General features: G+C 39.2%; 1 protein-coding gene across 4 annotated transcripts in view; it reads left to right on the forward strand.

Annotated features, from left to right (window-relative positions):
- Positions 1 to 21807, forward strand: part of LOC101464804 (ankyrin-3) — a 127579-nt gene that overhangs the window by 47402 nt on the left and 58370 nt on the right. For 3 of the 4 annotated variants that reach the window (XM_076887683.1, XM_076887684.1, XM_076887685.1), the window contains exons 6-19: positions 2246 to 2431; positions 3768 to 3791; positions 8411 to 8509; positions 10695 to 10793; positions 11275 to 11373; positions 11467 to 11664; positions 13686 to 13784; positions 14092 to 14190; positions 15802 to 15900; positions 17796 to 17993; positions 19178 to 19276; positions 19456 to 19554; positions 20386 to 20583; positions 20931 to 21029. In XM_076887683.1, the coding sequence (XP_076743798.1) occupies positions 2246 to 2431; positions 3768 to 3791; positions 8411 to 8509; positions 10695 to 10793; positions 11275 to 11373; positions 11467 to 11664; positions 13686 to 13784; positions 14092 to 14190; positions 15802 to 15900; positions 17796 to 17993; positions 19178 to 19276; positions 19456 to 19554; positions 20386 to 20583; positions 20931 to 21029 (1695 nt within the window). The remainder of the gene's footprint in view (positions 1 to 2245; positions 2432 to 3767; positions 3792 to 8410; positions 8510 to 10694; positions 10794 to 11274; positions 11374 to 11466; positions 11665 to 13685; positions 13785 to 14091; positions 14191 to 15801; positions 15901 to 17795; positions 17994 to 19177; positions 19277 to 19455; positions 19555 to 20385; positions 20584 to 20930; positions 21030 to 21807) is intronic. The other variant, XM_076887682.1, reaches the window with a different exon arrangement.

The following is a 21807-nucleotide window of genomic DNA, read 5'->3' on the forward strand; positions in this document are numbered from 1 at the left end:
AAATTCACTCAGAATCACATTTTCTTCTACATTAAAGTTCAGTTTAATTCAATTCACTTTTATCTATATAGCACCAAATCACAACAACAGCCACCTGAAGACGCTTAATATTGTAAGGTAAAAGCCCTACAATAATACAGAGAAACCGCAACAGTCAGACGATCCCCTGTGACAAAGCACTTTAGCAACAGTGGGAAGGAAAAACTCCCTTTTAAGAGGAAGAAACCTCTAGCAGAACCAGGCTCAGGGAGGGGCAGCCATCTGTGGCAGATGATTGTCATTGACATTCTGGTTTAAAATAGTTGTGTTTATGTTTGTCAGACAAACATGTTTATGCGAGAAAGGAGTTAACCTGAAAGATCTCCTTCACATGAACTGTTTTTATTGTCAGTTTGGGTGTTAACCATCTGCCTTTAAGGCTTGCTAGCTACGCAGCATTCTGTTAGCCACTGTTCACTGCAACTCTGACTCTAACATGCATAACATGCATCTTTCTCAGCCCTACTACAGTTAGTATCTTTCCTAATTTAGCTCTCAACAAGTTCCTAAGGAGTTCTGTTTTCTATGACAATGTCAGGCATTTTACTCATGGGGGCACCAACACAAAAACACCACCCACAGAAGATTATAGTTTTCGGTTTTTAATCATGCCAGCTGCCGACTGAATGGATGAATAGTTTGATAGCTGCCGAAATGTTTTAAATATAGAGCGCAATCTGTGAGTGCCAACTTAAGAATCTGTCATTTTATGCTTCTTCCGTGTTGGACGTCAGTAGACAGGCATCAGATTTAATGTGTGTAATCTGAAATTATGAACTTGAAGTGAAAATGTGTAATTGAATTCACTGAGAGTATTAGTCACATTCACAGCAGCAAGAAAATAAAAGTTCAGGCTCTGAGAGAACAAAGGAGACTTGATTAAGTCTCTCATTGTCTTATAAAAGCGACGTGCCTGAATCACGAACAGCTGTCACTTTACCAGCTAGAAGCAGCTACAAACGTATCATATGCCATCTCTGAAAGTGTGACTGTCAGCTGACATCAAGAAGAAAAGAGTGTCCGTGATTATTAAGATGACATTTTAGGATTCTTAGCTCTGATTAAGGTTGTGTTGAAACCTCCAAAAGGAGATACAAGCACACGCCTCTTCTTGCCCCATACTTACAGATGGCGTCCAAACTGCAGTGCTTCGGATGAGAAAAGAATACTAACGTGACTCTGGAGGCACACTGGCCCTGTGTCCCTCTCATCTGCTTTATAAGCCGACAGCCCTTCTGATTTATATCATGCAATTTTACAGAGGATGGCCAGGCTGTAAGGACAGCAGGCAGACACCTCAAGGGAGTTTGATTCGATTTTTTTGGCTGATGATTTAAAGCACCAGCAGCCAAAAGAAGTCATGTATAAAACATGTTTAATTCCCACTGCAGGACTTTAAATCACATCAGGTGAGCTTTGGAAAATGTGACCTGGTGTGCTTAAATACTTTATATCTTTATATGTAGGTTTACCCACCACTTTTTTCCAGACTTAAATATATTATTATATATAAGGCTGATATTTTTGCTGATTTTCATGGACTTTACAACTTTTAATAGAAAGAAAATGAAAGTAGAAGCAGCTGGTGGTCAACACATTTTTGCTTTACATGCAAAATATTCCCAGTTTGATTCCGGGTGGAGACACAAATCCAGTGTCAGGGGTTTCACAAGTCAGTTTAATCCTAGTGATGGTCCCAAGCTCAGATAAAGGGGAGGATTCCTTCAGGAAAGGTATTTAGTAAAAAAAAAAATCTGTGCCGAATCAAATATGCAGAGCCGTCTGCTGTGGTGATCTATTGGGAAATAAGAGAGCAGTTAAAATGACTTCGTAGTAGTGTAAGCAGCAGTTCCTGAACTCAGATGAGTTTCTTGAAAGTTCTTCTAAAGATAGTCATGTTTAAGACATTTGCTCTTTTCTACCAATTTTACCATTGTTATTATTTTATTATTATTATTATGATGCTTCCGATTTGGCCCAAATACCTGAAAAACTATTGACATTCACCTTCAGGCTTAGTTATAATTTCTAGTGCAATAGCAAGTGTTAGCTTGCTAAGCTAAGAGGTTTTACGTAATAAAATATGTGCATTACATTAGCATGTATTCACTGCCATTATACCGTATGTTTGCATGCTGTTGTTAAAGAGTGTCATACTTTGGGAAAACACATTTATATCTTACAGTTGACTTTTTCTGGTTTGCAGGATGGTTTCACTCCGCTGGCGGTTGCACTGCAGCAAGGCCATGACCAGGTAGTTTCCCTTTTGCTGGAAAATGACACCAAGGGGAAGGTCCGCCTCCCAGCGTTGCACATCGCTGCACGTAAAGATGACACCAAGGCTGCCGCCCTCCTCCTCCAGAACGACCACAATGCTGATGTGGAGTCTAAGGTATGAGCTATGAGCTGGACTACACTTCTCACAATGACCTGCTGTTTTGTTGTGTCTGAGATCTGGTCTTACTCATTCATAGTCCCATGACACCTTTCATGTATTATGGGTGCGATTCCTGTTACGTCTTTCTGTACGAAGGTACCTGCCAGGGTTAGCGGTGGTTAGATAACTGCTGACCGTAGCATACAAACATCAAGGTGGGCTACATCTTCTCACTTTACTTCAGTCATGAGAGGGAATAAGGATATTTCCAAACTATTACACCTATTTCTTTTTTTCCAACCATGTCTAAAGACTTTATTTCCGTTGGTGATGTAGAAAACAGAACTATTTGTCTTTTAAAAATCCCATTTTCTGTTTCCTTTACTTTCGGTCTGAGATTTAGTGACTGAAGTCTCACAAAACAATAAACTGTCCATATATCAAACTACATTTAATATAATGTACATAATTCAATTATTTCTGTATATTAATGACAAAAACTCCAATCTCAAAACCAGTGATATAACTGAAATGTAATGTAATGGGATAAACCCCCAAAACATCAAAAATATTTACAAGTAACATAGGTTAAAATGTCATTTGTACTTTATTTGCATGGAACCGACCGTCAATCACATATTACATATCATAGGATAGGGCAGAAAAGAGATTGTCTTTGCTAAAGACTAAGATGCTTTTAAAAATCTATATGAAAACTAAGAATAGTCTACTAACAACACAATCGTTCAAGACTTCCATTAATATGGAATACATTTTGAATTATGTGATTCTCTGGATTAATTAAGGGTACACCTTAAGCTGTGGCCTTGACTACCCTCCCCCCAATACACCTGTATACTTGTGGTGTGTGTGTATAATCCCCACAGGGTATCATTGGGCTATGAATATTTATAAGTTCCTTCTGTTGTTCTGTGTTGATAGTTCTATTAGTCATTTAAGTCCCAGACAAGTTTTCTGTGGGACAAAAATTGAGCAAGTGTTCATATTTTGGATTTTTAGAGGCACTCAGGGCAAGAAACAATATCATCAAAAACAACATTACAGCTACATTTACCCCAAGGACCATTCTCATTGTAGAATAAATACACACTGTAAGGGAGAGTTGCAGTCCATTCCCCAGTTTTGTGTACTTCTATGTGACTGCTTTTTGGTTCTTTTCGTTGTTTACAGCCACATTGTCACATACCCATCCTACAGCTTGATGCAACCATGATGTCGGTGTTGCAGTTGTTCTTGTTGTGGTGCACTAACCACCTCATTCTCTCCTCCTCCTTTTGTTCCTCCCTCTACTTGTTCCTTTTTCTTACAAATCCCCCCTTTTCCCTTCTAGATGATGGTGAATAGAACAACAGAGGTACATCTTCTCTTCTCTTCTCTTCTCTTCTCTTCTCTTCTCTTCTCTTCTCTTCTCTTCTCTTCTCTTCTCTTCTCTTCTCTTCTCTTCTCTTCTCTTCTCTTCTCTCCTCTTCTCTTCTCTCCTCTTCTCTTCATTGTTCACTCATGGTCACCATTGCAAAGCCTTCTGTCTGCTAGCATGAGCACTAGCACTAAATGCTGGCATGAAAGCTTTTGCTGCTGAACCCATGTGCCCATTTTTTTAAGCCTGCATGGCATTTTGACTTTTTTATTTCTGTGTACGCAGTTGCTCGCTGCTATAGTTTATAGCATTGTAAATTCAGCAGCGCAGTGCCTCTGGAGGATTCACAGCGTTTCACTTGCTCCTCATTTTGTCATGTTACAGCCTTATTCCAAAATGAATTAAATCCATTATTCACCTCAAAAATCTACATGCAATAGCCCATGATGACAAAATGAAAAAAACCTTCCTTGAAAATCTTAAAAAATTTATTAAAAGTAAAAAGCTGTCTATATAACATCCCATAGTTGACAGTGCATGTCTGAGCGCAAACCAGGCCATAAATTCCAAGAAATTGCCTCCGAGACAGGATTGTATTGTGACACAGTTCTTGAGAAGGGTACAGAAAAACTTCTGCAGCATTGCAATTACAGTCCAAAGTCTTTTTCAGTATGATGCTGCTGTACAATCTTGGCTGTTTTGGGGCAATTTCTCTCATCCTTCTCTGCAGAACCTCCCAAGCCCCATCAGGTTTGATGGGGGGCGTCGATGTATAGCTGTTTTCAGATCTCTCCAGAGACGTTAGTGTGGTTTCAAGTCTGAGCTCTGACTTGGCCACTCACAGACATTCACAGAGTGCTCGCAAAGGCACTACTTTGTGTTCCTGGCTGTGTGCTTGCAGCCGTTGTACTGTTGAAAGATGAAGCAGGTTATCGTCAAGGATGTCCCTGTACATTTCTGCATTCATCTTTCCAATTGACCCTGACTAGCCTCACAGTTACTGCTGCTGAAAACATTCCCATAGCATGATGCTGCCACCACCATGTTTCACTGTAGGAATGGTATTGGCCAGGTGATGAGTGGTGCCTGGTTTCTTCCAGACATGATGCTTGGCATGCAGATCAAAGAGTTTGTGGTTTCACCAGACCAGAGAATTTTCATTTCTCATGGTCTAAGAGTCTTTCAGATGCCTTTTGGCAAACTCCAGTCCTGTGCCTTTTACTGTGGCGTGCCTTCCATCTGGCAACTCTACCATACGGGCTTGATTAGTGGAGTGCTTCAGAAACCTTTTTCATTAACGGATGTTGGAGGTCACTGTGCTCATTAGAATCTTTAATGCTGCAGACTTTTTCTGTACCCTTCCGCAGATCTGTACCACAGTACAATCCTGTGTCGTCGGCCTACAGACAGTTTCTTGGACTTTATAGCTTGGTTTGTGCTCTGACATGCACTGTTAACTATGCAACCTTATATAGGCAGTTTTTAACTTTTAATAAATTTGCAACAATTTGAAACAAGCCTTTTTCACTTTGTCATTATGGGGTATTTTGTAGAATTTTGAGGGGAAAATGAACATATTCATATTCCATTTTGGAATAAGGCTGTAATGTGACAAAATGTGGAACCAGTGAAGTGCTGCATATACTTTCCAGATGCACTGCATAATGTATTTCTACACTAGGGTAATACCATCAGTATATCATCACAGTCATATTACACATAGCACTTTGCAGAAAAATAATACCTACTTGATTTTAACTTAATGTAAATAAATGTATTTTATTTTTGTTTCATGGTTTATATAAGTGCAGTCCAAGATACATTCAACGTCTTCCAGTTCCAGTACAATACCAGTGTATAGCCTCCTGTTGTCCAAAGTTCCAGCTTTTTGAGTCCGAACCAGCCAATATCTGATATAAATATCTATAAGTTTATAGTCCCTGCATCTAAAATGATATCTGGTTTTAGATTACTGTGTAAAATGTTCTTGGGAACATCTACACCATGTGTCCAAATTATTATTACATACATTTAACCTATATTTGTAAAAGTGTAATGCAAAATGCCTCAAATTTTTTGCCCAGTCTCACAAGGTTAAAGGATCCTCAAAAAATTCCTAGATGAAAAATTCCAGATGTGGATTCAAAAGTAAAATTTTTCGAAGTTGTGCCAAGGTATGGTGGCTTTGAAAGGTCAAACGCACTTCAACCGAAGGAAACAGTAGAGACTAGAAATAGGCTCCAAAAGTGCACAAATCACAACAGGAGTTGAATAAAACACAATGAAAGTTGAATTATTATAACAGGAAAAAACTAAAACCTTAAAACAATCCTGAAGAGTTTCTGAGGAGACACTAATGTGACAGAACAGCTTCATAACAAACTAACAGTAAATAGAATAGGGAACGTGCATTATATGAATTATGCAATTAAAGTACACATTAGCTAGCATCTTTTTCGTCCTCACAACACAGATGAATCCTCCACTTCTTTTAAGCGTCTCCCAGTGCAATCCTTATTGTGTTTCGGTTTCCTTTATTTCAGGAGCTGTTCTGTCACGTTAATGTCTCCCCCAAAAATATTTCTGTTGTGTTTTTTCTGTATTTTTCCTACTTCTATTCTGTTTTTATTCAACTTCCATTGTGTTTTGTGTTGTTTTACTGCAAATCTGCCCAAAACTTTTGGAGTAATGCTGAAAACAAAGAGACAAACCAAACCATTACTAAAATGTCTTTGGTGGAGTTAATTGAGCTTCTATCAGTGAAATCCAGCAGGGTACCAACACAGGATTAGGGGGGAAAAAAGAGCTCAGCAGAGGCATCAAGGTGTAAGATTTGAGTTTGCATAACTTAAAAAAAGAACTTTATCTTTACCATAAATCCAGAGTTTATGGGATGCATGAAATCATCGTGGTCATCAGGAAGATAAACTGCTACAGCACAGCCTAATTTTTATTCAAATTAAATAAAATCAACAAAGAAAATTCTTTTGTTGATGTGATTTTTCTCATGCAAAAAGTAGCAGTAGGCAGTTCATGTGAATACTGCTGTGTTCGCATATTCTTCATCTTGACTTCATTACTGGGTACATTCTCATTTATTCTAAAATATGATGTTTAGAATTACAATGTAAAGTTTTAAATGTAACTACAATTTATGTAATATTTTTTATTCATTTTCTTGTCAAGAGTAAGATATTTTGCAATAACTGGGGAGCTAATGACAAGCTTCAGTTGACTTCAGCTTATCATACTGTAGCTTAAGGATTACAGATGGGGAAAATAGCTAGTTTGAGTGGTTTTGTTCATACAAAGAATTGTGATTTTTACAGAAGTGAATGCCCTGAACCCTTACATGCTTGTAACATGTAACTGTATCCAGCAGTAATGGGCATTGGTTTATCAGACCATTGCACCCAGCTGACATGTGAAATGACGTGTTGGAAACCACATCAGTTAGCAAAGCAAAAACTCAAAAAGAACTTTGAAATTAAAAAAAAGCATTAGCTAGTCTTGTTGTCTTTTTAGAGTTGTATTTATGTGTGTTGTGTAATATCCTTGTGTTGTTGACATGTCTTTCTCCCTTCACAGTAGCATCTCTCTGTACTGTGATCCCACTTGAGTTACAATATTTTTATTTGTTATTTGATATAGAAACATAAATTTTTTGGCATGCACTGCTTGTTGCTGCAACAAATAATTTGGGGGAAAATAAGCTAAGAATGAACAGTTGGAAATGATCAAACTAAATGAATGATTTCTTTGTTTTTTTTAAGCCGTTCATGTTCAGTGAGCCGGTAACTTAAAAGTCTTCAAGAAATGGCAATAGTTTATGCTTTTCAGTCACTGTTTCTTAAAAGCAGTCTTACAAACTCAACTAAAATAGATGCATGCTCACCTGCATGCTGCTTCCTGTCAGATAAAAGCATATAGCAAGGAGTTTTTTTTTTTAGGAATGAAAGCAAAAGCTTAATGAGACACTAAGTATTTGCATTTGTTTTTTAATCTGCATGCTTGTTTTATTTGGTAGGTTCTTATTTTTGTTTGTATTGTGTCAGACATTGTTAAATGCTATATACTTACCACAATAATTTCGCAAAAAAGTTGAAATATGCAGTCAGTGGCCACTTTATTAGGTACATCTGCAAACCTTAATATAAACATACATGTTAGCATTCTCTTTTGATCGACATTGTCAGTCAGGTGGAAACAGAGATGTTACTGAGGTGGCAATTTGCATTGGACAAATTTATATTTGAATTTCAATCTGTCCAATAGAAAACCAGCATTAAGCAAACAGTTAAATTAATGCCAATTGCCCGTCATAAGAATAATTGGTAGTGCTGTTGGACTTTATCAGCTTGCCTAATAAAGTGGCTAGGGAGTTTGTGTTTCTTATGAAAGTCCACTCCTTTTATGCTGAAATTTTCAAAGCATGTCTGACTCCTGCTCAGCTCTGGTCTGCTGTGCTCTGTTAGTCTGCTTTTAGCAAGATGCTCTTACATGTAATGTCCAATCATGCTTTGCTTATGGCTCATTATTAGACAGTTGCTACTTCTTTTTCCTTCCTCTTTAATTGTTTCTCTTCCTGTGTGTCTTGTTTCTCTCGTCTCTCTCAGAGCGGGTTCACTCCTCTGCATATTGCGGCTCACTACGGCAACATCAACGTAGCAACACTGCTGCTTAACAGAGGGGCAGCTGTGGACTTCAAGGCGAGGGTAGGTCCTTCACTTCAAAGGCGACAAGCGCGCGTGCACACACACACACACACACACACACACACACACACACACACACACACTCACACTCATATCTACATGCAGAGTGCTGCTGCAAACCTTCATACCAAAACTTTTACTTTATGCAGGGAAGGATGTGCAGGAATTTTTGCTTGCCTGTGTATATAATTCCACAGCTGTACTTGTCACTCTCCTGGAGGAAACATGCACATGCAGTCCACGTTCTATCTGATCCCACAGACTGTAGGAATGGATGCAGCAGTTATGGATTTTGATAGCTGGTGGTTTGTGAGTGTGTAAGTGTTAGACCAAATAAGCACTTACCATGTGGAAACAACCTAAAACACACGTCTCATACCATAATTTACTCAGGAAAGTGGCCTCTTTTCTAATTTTCTCACCCAATGTGCCATTTATTTGATTTATTCATAAATGTTACAGTTATGCGTCCCTAAATATATGTTAAAAGTGGGCACATTCATGAGCAAATGAATCTATAACAGAATCCACTCAAACATTATCTTCTGCTTATCTGAAGTCGGGTTGCAGTGTCAGCAGGCTAAGCTGGGTTTTTCAGACTTTCCAATTCCTACAGGGAGATCCAAAGGCATTCCTAGACATGATGAGATAAATAATCTCCAGTATGATCTGGGTCTGTCCCAGGGTCTCCTCCAAGTTGGGCATCCCAGAAAACCCAGAAGGGAAGCTCCCAGTCGATTTCTGAATCACCTCAGTTGGCTTCTTTCCACATGAAGGATCAGTGGCTTTACTCTGAGCTCCTCTATGTCTGCAGCTGAGCCCACCCTTTTATATTTGCACCCTTATTTTTTTGCTAACTATGCACATTTCATCACCATAGGTGAGAAGTTGGGCAACACGAGCATTAATCCACATGTACACCACATGCTCCACCTTCCCATCACTCATGAACAGATTACAAAACATGAATAGAAGTTGTTTCTTTTCCATGTCTATAATGTCAGTCAAGTAACTTCTAATGTTCCAAGTTAGAATTAAAGGTGTTTGTCTTTTGATGTGTTTTGTCCAGATTCAATAAATGCATCACTTTACTCAAAACAGAGAATAGTCATGCCGGCCTCTGATTCCTTTGTGCCACAAAGAGCTTTATTTTTTTCCCCAAGAACCATTAAAAACACACCATTGAGCCACACCCTCACACTCAACCCTCACTGCAACCATGCACAGTAGGGGTGGGCCAGTAATTACATTTAAATTGTGATTTTTCTGCTAACAATATGAAAACAAGATATTGAGCTAAAGCAGTGAATGTGCCGCATTCTGTTTTATCAGGATGTTCTCTCTTCATCGTGTTTTTTGAATGCGGGATGTTCCTTTCCTCTACCGCACTTGCATTTATTGTTTCTGAAACGCCCAAATTCATGCTCTGAATGTCAAATTAGGTTCAGTTCATCTTTATTTTGTTCATTATTTCTATTTAATTATGTTTAAAGTTAAGGAAATCTGCTGAGAGATATTTGTTAGAATCTTCAAATGTTGCATGATGTTTTCAAAGCCAAGGAATCATTTTAATAATCACATTCAAAGCCTGGACCAGGTTTAGTACTTTACATATCATCTCTCTCTCCCACACACACACACGATTTTGCCTCTCTCACTACTGAAAATGTAGAACCCTGGCATATTTATTTACTCTTACATGAGTAACATTTGGATGAAACTCCAGTTACTCAACCTTAAAATAAATATTCAGTGGATGATGACTCTGGCAGTAAGGGCCTGTTCAAACACCGGATATAAGAAGGCTGAAATGTGTTGATGCTGAGAAAAGTCTAGATGAAAGCTAACATTTCCTTTTAAATAACTGTGAAAACTGTGTTCTTTGGTGGCAAAATATCAAACACATACTGGAAATACACACAATCTCTGGTGAACACATAGAGATATTAGAAGTCTCTGGCATTTTTAGAACAGAACCTCAAAGCTAAGGTCACTCTGGCTGGAATGATCACTGTCCTCTAGAGGGGGGTATTTAGCCATTTCCCTCTGGCACTGTCAAATAGAGCCAATTTTCCCTAAAAGTGACGTATTAGCAGTGGTACTCCTTCTCTTTTCCTGAAATAAATGTTGATTTTTCTTTTCTCTTCGTCTGAATAGCTAAACAATGCATCTCTGTTTCCTGCAGAACGACATAACACCGCTGCACGTAGCATCCAAACGTGGGAACAGCAACATGGTGCGACTGCTGCTGGAGAGAGGGGCCAAGATAGATGCACGCACCAAGGTACAATCACATGCGCACAATGTTATTTGATGCAGTGTTCAGTTTAGATTTAAATATTGATATTTAAACGTGTATTCGTGTATTTAATGCTCATAGACGTTCAATATTTCAATATAATTTAGAAGTGCTTTACATCAAACTAACATAACTCCCGATAAAGTAAACATACAACCATACGTAGGCTGTTTACACAGGGTGGTATGTGAAATGAATATAATGGAAGGGTAAAAAACATTAATTAAAAATGAGAGGATAAAATCCATAATCACTAGGTGTAGGGTGCTTTACATTTGTCCATCATATAATTTTTTAGCTGAGAGATTTCCGAAAACCCTAAAATTATTATTATCTAATCCCACCCACAGCTGTGCGAGGATTAAGCATCACCTGCGGTGTCATGTCAAATCTTGTCTGTTGCTCAACGAGCTTGTTGATGATGGTATGAAGTTCACGGCTGAGCAGCAGGTGTTTGTTTTCACAGGACGGTCTAACTCCTCTTCACTGTGGCGCCAGAAGTGGCCATGAGCAAGTAGTGGAGATGCTGCTGAACAGAGGAGCTCCAATACTGTCAAAGACCAAGGTTTTTAAGAACAAGCCAACAAAATCACATTAGCAAACTGCATCCGTATTAACTTCACATCGCTGAACATCTTTCTCCTCCTTTTCCTTCCAGAACGGTCTGTCTCCTCTTCACATGGCGACGCAAGGCGACCACCTCAACTGTGTTCAGCTGCTGCTGCACCACGACGCGCCCGTGGATGACGTGACAAACGACTACCTGACGGCGCTGCACGTTGCTGCCCACTGTGGGCACTACAAGGTGGCGAAGGTCATCGTGGACAAGAAAGCCAATCCCAACGCCAAGGCGCTGGTGAGGGGGATCTCAATTATTTATTGTGATAAAAATAAATAAAAATTGATGAAAAGTACAAAATAATGGAGAGGAATTAAAAGGGCTCATCATCTCAGAGCATCTCGTTGCTTGGGCTAATCAAGAGAAGCAGGAATTCTTTTATGTAAAGTTAAAAATGATAAGACATGTTGTGACTCTTATTGAAATCCTGTTCCTGTATAACAACAGTTTTGCTGAATATTTGAGCGCCTTCTTTTTAGCAATGACAATCTCAATGACAATTGCATTTAATTTGAATGTAGACAAAGCTATTAGCTGCAGATAAAAGCTCCATGATCTCATGCAGTTGTCTGTGGGCTCCCACGTTGAAACCTTAAGCTTAAAAATTTGGTGGATATTTGAAGAAGTAGTGAAGTTCTAACTTGCCAGCTACTGCTAGCTAACTTGGTTAGCAATGTGATAACATGTTAATCAAACGTGGCTTCACTTTCTATTGGTGGATTGCATAGCCACAGATACCATCTGATCAGTGCATCTTGCTAATAAATAGCAAATTTGCACTCCCCAAAACTGGAGCACAATATTCTTGGATGAGCTCCAGACTGCACCAGCACTACGAACTCAGCTGAGGTGACAACTAGTAGACAGCCACAGCCGCCTCTTGGCAGGCATCTGTCAACCACACCACAAAATATGAATAAGCGTAAGCCTCAAAACATTTTAAATTCAGTTTGAAAAAAAAAATCCCCCCTACAGTGTCACAGAACAAAGCTGGACTGTAAACTTGTAAATGTTTATTTCTGCTCGAAGGTTTTTACATTTTAACATGATAGTCTGTGGGGATTGACATGCTTTTGGAGTGAGCCTCAAGTGGCCATTTGAGGTATTGCAATTTCAACCACTTAACGTCTAGTGTATTATATTTACTACATATAGTTTTTGTGAGGTTTTGAGACTCCTGCATCATCAGTGAAAATATTTTTCACCCCAGAAACCCTAAATAAATTCCACAATACATGTTTTAGCAATAAACTAAATCTGATTGCTGCTATAGTAAACATGATACAAATTAAAACTCATATATGCAAATTGATATGTAATTTTTTTTTTTTTTTAATTTGTCAAAAGGTTCAAATGTTCCATTTTCAAAATAATTTAATTTTTGGGCACTTATTTGAAGGTTCAGGTTTAAAGAGTTTTTATTCTAGCGCCAAAGTTTGGTGCTGTAAAAATGCTGCTAGACCGCTGCATCTGCATAATATGCAGCGACATAGAAAACTGATGAAAATGAAGTATTAGAGCACCTGCTGTGCTGCTCAGGGTTGTGACATTTCAGTCATTTCACTTTACAACTACCCAAAAATGTTTTTTCGTCTATTTAAGTTGTACCTCTCTGCCTTCTCTCATTTTTTCTTCTTTTATTACATTTTTTTAATGAACCTTTCCTTTTTCCACTAACAAAAAAGAAAAAAGGCTGAGATGCAACATTTGATGGGGAACACAAAGAAACAAGTAGAATTAAAAAGACTTTAGTATCCCAGCCGATGTCTTGGCATAAGACGAGCATTGCTGCTCTGCAATGGGAGCAGTCTGGGTGTGGTTAGAGCACTGGGACTTTATAACCAGAGAGAATAAGTAAGACGGGGAAAAGGACATGGAGAGGAAAATGAAGTCATAGGACTGAGCCTGAAACCTCAAAGTCAGGAGAGTAAAGGAGGGGAGGGATGAAGGAGGGTGAGGAGAGAGAGAAAAGTGAGTTGTAAAGGAAAGTATCTATTTCAGTGTAGAGGAGTTTTTATTTTTTTTTGATAGCTTACAGTCCACTCGATTATTTCCACACATGCTTGTCTGGTTTGCAAGCAGAGGGTTTTAAGAGGCAGAGGGAGAGAAAGAGAGGGGATAAAAGAAAAAACAGTCCCCCCTTTGTGCTGTAGTTTCCACTCGGTGTTCCAGATTTGTCTGCAAGTCCTACAAAGCCAAACACAAAGACTGTTTGGACTATTTTTATACTTTTATTTATTTCTTTTTGTCTTTCATAGAATGGTTTCACTCCCCTGCACATTGCCTGCAAGAAAAACAGACTTAAGGTGATGGAGCTGCTTCTGAAGCATGGAGCGTCTATACAGGCTGTCACAGAGGTAAGTGTGTCTGGAGTGTGTGTGTCATTTAAGCACTAAGACATCAATTATTTTTGTGTAGTTTGTTAATTTAGTTGTTGGAGTGGGGAAATTCTACCTCTACTGCTACTCTACACCTGTAATCCACTACATTTCAGAAGAAATACTGTAATAGTTGGTCTTCTGTTGATTGATAGCAGACTGACTTTCTTAAAAGTTTGCACATTTGCATTTAATGACCTACAGAAATGTTCTTGTGCTTCTTTAGTGTTTCTTTAATTCATTGACTTTTTTTCTTTTCCTCTCTTCTTTGCGTTTCCATCTCTAGTCCGGTCTGACGCCGATCCACGTTGCAGCTTTTATGGGACATGAAAACATCGTCCACCAGCTAATCAACCACGGGGCTTCACCAAACACAAGCAATGTGGTGAGTTCAGGAAGTTCGTCATCATCATTACCGTGTGATAAGACAGGGGGCGTGAGAGGATATTCTTTCCTTTTCTTTTCCTTCCATGTGCTGGGTGGGCGGGCGGGGGGAAAGCAAAGTGAAATATATTTGCTTATAATATATTTTTAACCATAATATTTGAATATTTCCTCTTTACTGTATAACAGATGAAAATTTAGATCTTTTTGCTTCATTTCATTTAGTTCTCAGCATCTTCAAAAATTGTACAAACCATATGATTAGCTCATAACTTTATAAAACTTAAACCAGTGGTTCCCAAACTTGTTTTTGCTAGGCCCCCCTTTGTTTTTACAATAAAATCTTTTATCAAAGCTGATGAGCTCAGAGCTCAGATGGCAAAAACAGAATCAAAATCCATACAGGCACACGGGGAAAGATGCAGATAAGACTATTTATACACCGAGGGGTGACTGGGGATGAGAAACAGGTGAAGACGATCAATACGGTCAAAAACATAAAGCCGCAAAAGTGACACAAGACATGAAAGAAAACCGACATTTAAAATAAAACAGGAAATATCTCTAAACATAGAGACAAGACTATCAGTACACATGGCAGACACAGTAGAAGACTGGACAATGAAGGCATAAACAGAGAAAGATGAGACAGGAAGGAGCAGTTAGCGAAATGGTGAGGGAAGTACGCCAGCAGGAAATGACTAACTCATAACAGACACTTAAACTAAGGAACTCAAAACTAAGACTAGAAAGTTTATAAATTCTAAACAGTAATTAGGGCTCAGAGAGTGCAATAAACCTGAGCCTCAGTATTGCTAGAATGAAAACATATCACAACAGGAATCAAAATTCAGCCTACAAAACGCACAAATCAAACCTTCAAAGACCAGAATAGCTTTAGAAAAACCTAAACAGACACCCAACTCAGATGTTTTGACTAAGGATTCAAAACTCAAGAGCAGCACAAAGCCTATGAAACCCTTTAAAAAATCTGAAACAATACCTAAAACAGCTAATTGCACAGAGAGAGAGAAATACAAACATAGGAAGTGACTTAACACTAGCTGTTTATCCACAAAATCTAAACCTTAATTGGTGCAGACAGCAGAGAAATCCTCCGTAGGTGGAGAGGAGGTATTTAATGTAATTTGCTCATACGGAAATGTGCTCTAATTCTCATCTGGTCCATCGACACTCCTCAGTAGGAGCTACAAACTTTACTACTGACCCCATTAACTCTGGGATGACATGAAAGGAGAAAAAGAGGAGAAAAAAGTAAGCTGAGCCAAAGAGAAAGGCAAGAGCGAGGAAGAAAGAAAGAGGGGAACGAGTAGTGCACAGTCAACTCTTCAACCCCGAGTGTTTGGTCGCCCACGTCGTGTCTGTGGCCAGGTTACCGTAGTAACAGAGCATTATGGGACGTCATTATGGTGAGTTGGGTGTGGAGAGCGAGCGAGGGGGTCTATCTGGCTCTTTCTCTTTGTCAGCCACTCCTTCCCAGTGTACGTCTTCACAAAAAGAAGTTTTTTTGTATGAGGGTGTTTTCAAAGAAAGAGTAACATTCAAAACTTTGGAATAACTATCCATCCCTCGTTTTCTGCGTGTGCTTCAGAGGGGGGAGACAGCACTCCACATGGCAGCGAGGGCGGGACAGTCCAATGTGGTCCGGTATCTGATTCAGAATGGAGCACGAGTCGACGCCAAGGCCAAGGTAGAGCATCACTCTCAATCAGTAACGATTATCTGGTGTTTATATGCGCCTGGGCATTAGAGCTACTAAATGTGAGCACAAGTGTGTGTTTGTATGCTTATGTAATGTGTCTTTGCACATGTTTAATTACTGAAAAGTTACAGTCATGGGTCAAAATTATTCAGAAAAACTTTCTGTCAGCTTAATTTATTAAGTAACGCTACCTGGTGTGCATTTCATACATAATAATATCAAGCGAGTCTGGTTTTTTATGTGTTGCAGTTCTTTTATGTAAGCAGCTGCAATACTCAACAAATTAGAAAATAATGTTGCCTTATGCTTCACCTGCACACTCTTCATAAATCATTTTTCTTGTTTGTCCTTTTATGCATTTTTTGGATACAAATAGGAGTAAAAATTCTAGTTACACGAGGCTGTTATTCACAAGGATCTACAATCTACTCAGAGCTACAAAAGAGCAGTCATGATAAACAGAGTTGCTATTATGTGAGTGTGACTTTGACTCAGCAAATGTGTTGCTAAAGTTATCTGGTTATTTACTGGGAAATGTCTTATACAATATATTGAAAGATAATAAGGTTTTGTGAGAATCACAGGCAGTAAGTGCATGTTGAACTGGGTGATTTCCAGCATTGTGGTTCAGTTTACAGTAATGGACTGTGCTGGACTGGTGCAGAAAAGACTGTGGTATCTGTGGTCACTGTGAGCTTAAGTCAAAAGGAGAAGTCATCAGTTCCCAAAATCCACCTTTAAACTGGCCAGCAGATGGAAAGCAGCCATATTAGCGCATACCACATCTGCTCATGTAGTAGAATTCAGTTTAGTAAATCCAAAAAGAGCAAAAAAACCTCCAGCAGAGCCAGCAGCAACAACACAGGTCAGCTGATCAGAGCCTGTACACAAAGAACAACCTCCTGGAGCTCACAGGACAAATAATGTGACTTCTAATAAGTTATTCATGTCCCTGTCCTGCACTGCTATGAAAAGTAATAGGGTTCCCTGTACCTGTAACAATATGATGATGATGAAATAAATTCTTTCCAATAGATCCCAACTGATATATTCCTTGGATAATATTATTAGCCAATATGAGCCTGCTGCAAATATGTAACATGTTGCATGTTATCCAGCATGAGCCAATAATAATGGTTGAGTTTCTAACATAATTTGTTCACTAGAGCAGCTTCAGATGCTTTGTTTGCAGTCTATCACATATTTAGTCGAATATACATTACTCCTAAGGGGATGTGGAGGTGAGCAGTGTGTTGCATTTAAAATGCCCAATAGCTTGTGAAGTACATTGCATTAAATTTAAAAATGATATATTCCAATATATTTGTGCAAATATTTCTTCAATGAAATTCCTGTATCAGTTTGGTTCTATTATCATACGTATGCTATTGTTCAAGACCAATACAATGCAAAAACAGTCCCATATATTACATCAGAGAAATGTCTGTGTCAAATATGCTTCAGTATTTTCAATGGATGGCTTCAGGGGAGAATAAGTGTTACGCGAAGCACAGAAGCTCATTCTGAATTTACTCTGTTTATACGCTGCCATTTAAAATAAATAATGTGAAAATATAAGAGGGGTCACTGAAGAGGCTTCAGCTGTGAATCTGTCTCCTTGTTTGCTTTCTCTTGCTTTATGGCAAATTCATTGTCTTGCTGTTTAAGTTGCAAATGTGTTTTTCTTTTTCTTTTTTGAATGTCACTGCAAAACAACAAAAATGCAGTTGGCGCGATTAGCAGATGGAGCCAGAGATTTTCCACAGGAGTGTGGAGATACCAAAAACATTTGTTAAGTGGGCTGCATCTTGTCCAGAAACATGGCTCCAAATGTTGGTCCTTTTTAATAATAAAAGGTGTTTTTTGCTGGATTTTTCTATCAGGATGACCAGACTCCTCTGCACATCTCAAGCCGTCTTGGTAAGCAAGATATTGTGCAGCAGCTCCTGGCGAACGGAGCATACTCAGATGCCACGACCAACTCTGGATACACCCCCCTACACCTAGCCGCCAGGGAGGGGCACAGAGATATAGCTGCAACGCTGCTGGACCATGGAGCTAGTCTGGGCATTACTACTAAGGTAAATATGAAACTTGCACATAAACAAAATTATTATTCAAACCCACAGATGCACACAAACATATTGTGCAGGCAAACTAGTTAATCAGTACTCACACAGACACTGATGGCTTATGTGCTTATACTCATAAACTAGTCCAAAAACTTTAATTCAATCTGCTGAAGACAGAGAGGAGGTTTTATCCTGTTGCAGATCAGCTAGATTTGCATCCTTGCAGCTGGTAACATGATGGTTGTCCTGTCTCATCCTGGAAAAGCTTGAAAAATGTTAATGCATGAATTCTACAGGGATTTTGCAACATTTGGACTGAGTGGAGTTACATGATTGTGGAATACCAGTTATAGTTGACAGTCTGCCAGTGGAAAAGATGTGTCATAATAAGGTTGTGGACAAAGTAAGAGCATAGAGTCTGAAAATGAAATGCTGTTGCTGGAGAAGCCTTTGTCGACTTTTGGCTCAGTTTTCCATGTCAGTTACTCATTTCAAAAGCATCAATTTACGTTTCAGCAGAGCATTTTATGGCCACGTATTTTTAACTCTTTAAAGACAGACCAGGTAATTTTTAGCAATGTCTGGATGAATCAGAAAATTTAGCAACAGGTTTCAGATGTCCGCTTTGTTTTTAAGTTGCTCCACCCATTAGAAAGTCCACTAAATTCACAACAGCTTTAAAGACTGTGATGCAATTGTAAAACCAGAAGTGTAAGACTTTCTTCTTAGGTTATGTGCATAACATGGTTTTCAAATCTTACATTGTTTGGAGCTGCAGTAACTTGTACTCAATGTAAAAGACATATGACGCACACATACGTCCCAAATCCCAGTGAGGTTTAATTTAATCGAGTTGCAGTTAAACTCCCATCTCTACATCCCATTAGCTTCCTCCGTCTTTCCATACAAACTTCTACAGGCCCGCTTCTGAATCATGATCATGGTTTTTGAATCTGTTCCCTCAGAGCTAAAGAATCTAAATCAAGCACTAAGTTTCTCCACCCTGTGCTGATTTGTGTTTAAGGACCAAGGGGGCAGTTCTCCATGTTGTCATGACATAATCCTGAAAATTGCTCGCTTACTTTATGATTAAACACATGTGGTTCTGTTGGGCTGCCATGTGTAGAAAATGAGTCATGGGAGAAGAAGTAACTGTATTAAATTAGGTGTAATGTTCCTTTGTGTTTCTGCAGAAGGGCTTCACTCCTTTGCACGTCGCAGCAAAATATGGGAAAATCGAGGTGGCCAACCTGCTGCTGCAGAAGAACGCTCAGCCTGATGCTGCTGGAAAGGTAATGCATGTTTGTGCATCTGAGAGAGACTTATATTGATGTCGCACACATCAGTACCGCCTCAGCTGTCATCGTGGGTGTAGCTTTCACAATACTTTCCACGTCACCTCTGCTCCAGCTGCTCTCCACGACATGTACGATAAATCACCGTCTAACAATTGTTGTGTATGTGTGTTCAGAGTGGACTAACTCCACTGCATGTAGCAGCACACTATGATAACCAGAAGGTGGCGCTGCTCTTGCTCAACCAGGGAGCCTCACCGCACGCTGCTGCAAAGGTAAGAGTCAATCAAACTGTCAGTGGAGGTCAAATTGAATGTTCCTACAATGCACTAAAACCCCTCACTTTGGCTCAGGATGAGAGCACACTGACCTAGATTCATTCGGCCAATTACATGCAATTACACTGTGCTCCACATGCTGATTAGATTGCCCTTCCACGCTATCATCATATATTTTGGTAGAGCTCCTGCTGAAGTCAACAAGAGTCCAATATTTTCTGGTAGAACACTGAAGGGATGCATTTTTTTAATCCTTTAAGGCAAATATCTTCAGGTTCGGGACATAAATGAAGCTTAAAAATATTGCTCTTCACCACTAGGTAGATATTTAGAACCATATCGCATCTCCAACTTGGCTTCTGCCAACCGTGCTGGCCTGGAGAACCTCTCCACTGGGAATTGTATTGGTTGCAGACAAAAGTTACAAATTAGTTTCTTTACAAATGAAGCAAATCCTCTAAAACTACCGAATATCCATCACTCATGCCCAGTTTCCTTGCTGCATAAGAACAAGGATCAATACAAGTGGTTCCTTTTTCCTCTGGTATATATACATGCTACTTTCTCTTCAGTTTGGAAGAAGGAAATAAATAAGATTCTCAGTCTCCTTTTTTGTCTCCCCCCTGTCATCTTTTTTCTTGTACAGTTAGCATTGTAATTATTACAATTACCAGCCAGCATCATGAAGGGTCAAGAGTGCTACATTAATTCTGTGGAACATTGAACCAGGGTTAGGGTTACAGAGTTTTTGTCTTCTGCAAAGACAAAATGTGACTTAGCTCAATTATAAAAGAAAAACGGTAAATTTTCCCGTTCTCTGCTTTCCAGAATGGTTACACTCCACTACATATTGCAGCTAAGAAGAATCAGATGGAGATAACGACCACCTTACTGGAATACAGCGCCTCTACCAACTCTGTAACGCGGCAGGGCATCACTCCCCTGCACCTTGCAGCGCAGGAAGGAAACGTGGACATTGTGACGCTGCTGCTGGCTCGGGACGCTCCTATTCACATGGGCAATAAGGTGTTTTCCCTTTATTAGTGTGTAGATCTCTGGCTGACATGCAATGACAGAAGATTAATGTTTGCAGTGTATTTGTGTCTGTGTACCATCGACACGTATCAAACAGGCAGGGCCTTGATTTTACTTACACAAATAATATTTGTTTATCCAGAACTCTGTTATTCTGATGGTTATTTCTTTTGTCATTTTTCTGTCATTTGTGCTTCATTACCGTGATGTGCAAACCTGTCATTGTGTCTTAAACGGCTTCATTTCAAGCTGTCTCAGTCAAACTACTGTGTTCAGCACTCTTCTGTCATTTGTGTATTTGACTGTATTTCTCTATTTCTTTGTTTCTGTACCTTCAGTCTGGTTTGACTCCACTTCACCTGGCTGCCCAGGAGGATAAAGTCAATGTTGCTGAGGTCTTGTGCAACCAAGGAGCCTTCATAGATCCAGAGACCAAGGTAATGATAGCCTCCTCATGTCTTTGGATTAAAGTTATTAAGGCATTTGCAAAGTGGATTTGCGTATCTTGCCACTTCACCGCTGTAAATTAAGTATCATTTGGGGTTTGGGCTTTGGTCTGTGCCAGTGCTCTCACTTTTTGTATTTTTGACAAGGCAGGTTCCCACAAAAGTGACACATTTCTAGTTTTAATAGGATAATTGAATAATTAAACACATGCCTTGTAATTTTTAAAAAGACATGATTTTAAAATGCCATCAAGAAGCGCAAAAAGTCCTGCCAGAACTTATTTAGACATTAACAGCTGCTGAATCATGTCCAGCCTTTGAGTCTTTTACAGAACTCACACAAAAATAAACGATATCGTTCTTTTATAGCTGCCCTTAAAGGCGCATAAGCACTGTGGGATTTCAGCAGTCTTTAAAGTTAATTGCAGTCCACCCTGTCTAATATTGTTGTTTTATAAATATAAGATTGGTAATTGCGGGCTATGCTGATCACAGCTGGAATACCTCTGCTATGTGTTTCCATGTCATGACCTCCTTGGCTCGGAAATGGCAACAGCTGGAGGACGCATCATACAAACAAAGCTTCTGCTGCTGCAAATTAACTAAATTTCCTTCTTTGTAGGAATTCAGACATTGAATTTTGCCTATTTTTCCTCTCTCGCTTCCATTTGCCTTTATTTTGGAAATATAGCTTTTACTTTGTGAGACAGTCAACTTGAATTTCAGATCTTATGAAACAGTGTTAGAGTGTCAACTTCAAACTGCACGG

Source organism: Maylandia zebra, linkage group LG8 (assembly GCF_041146795.1).
Source record: "Maylandia zebra isolate NMK-2024a linkage group LG8, Mzebra_GT3a, whole genome shotgun sequence".
NCBI classification, from domain to species: Eukaryota; Metazoa; Chordata; class Actinopteri; order Cichliformes; family Cichlidae; genus Maylandia; species Maylandia zebra.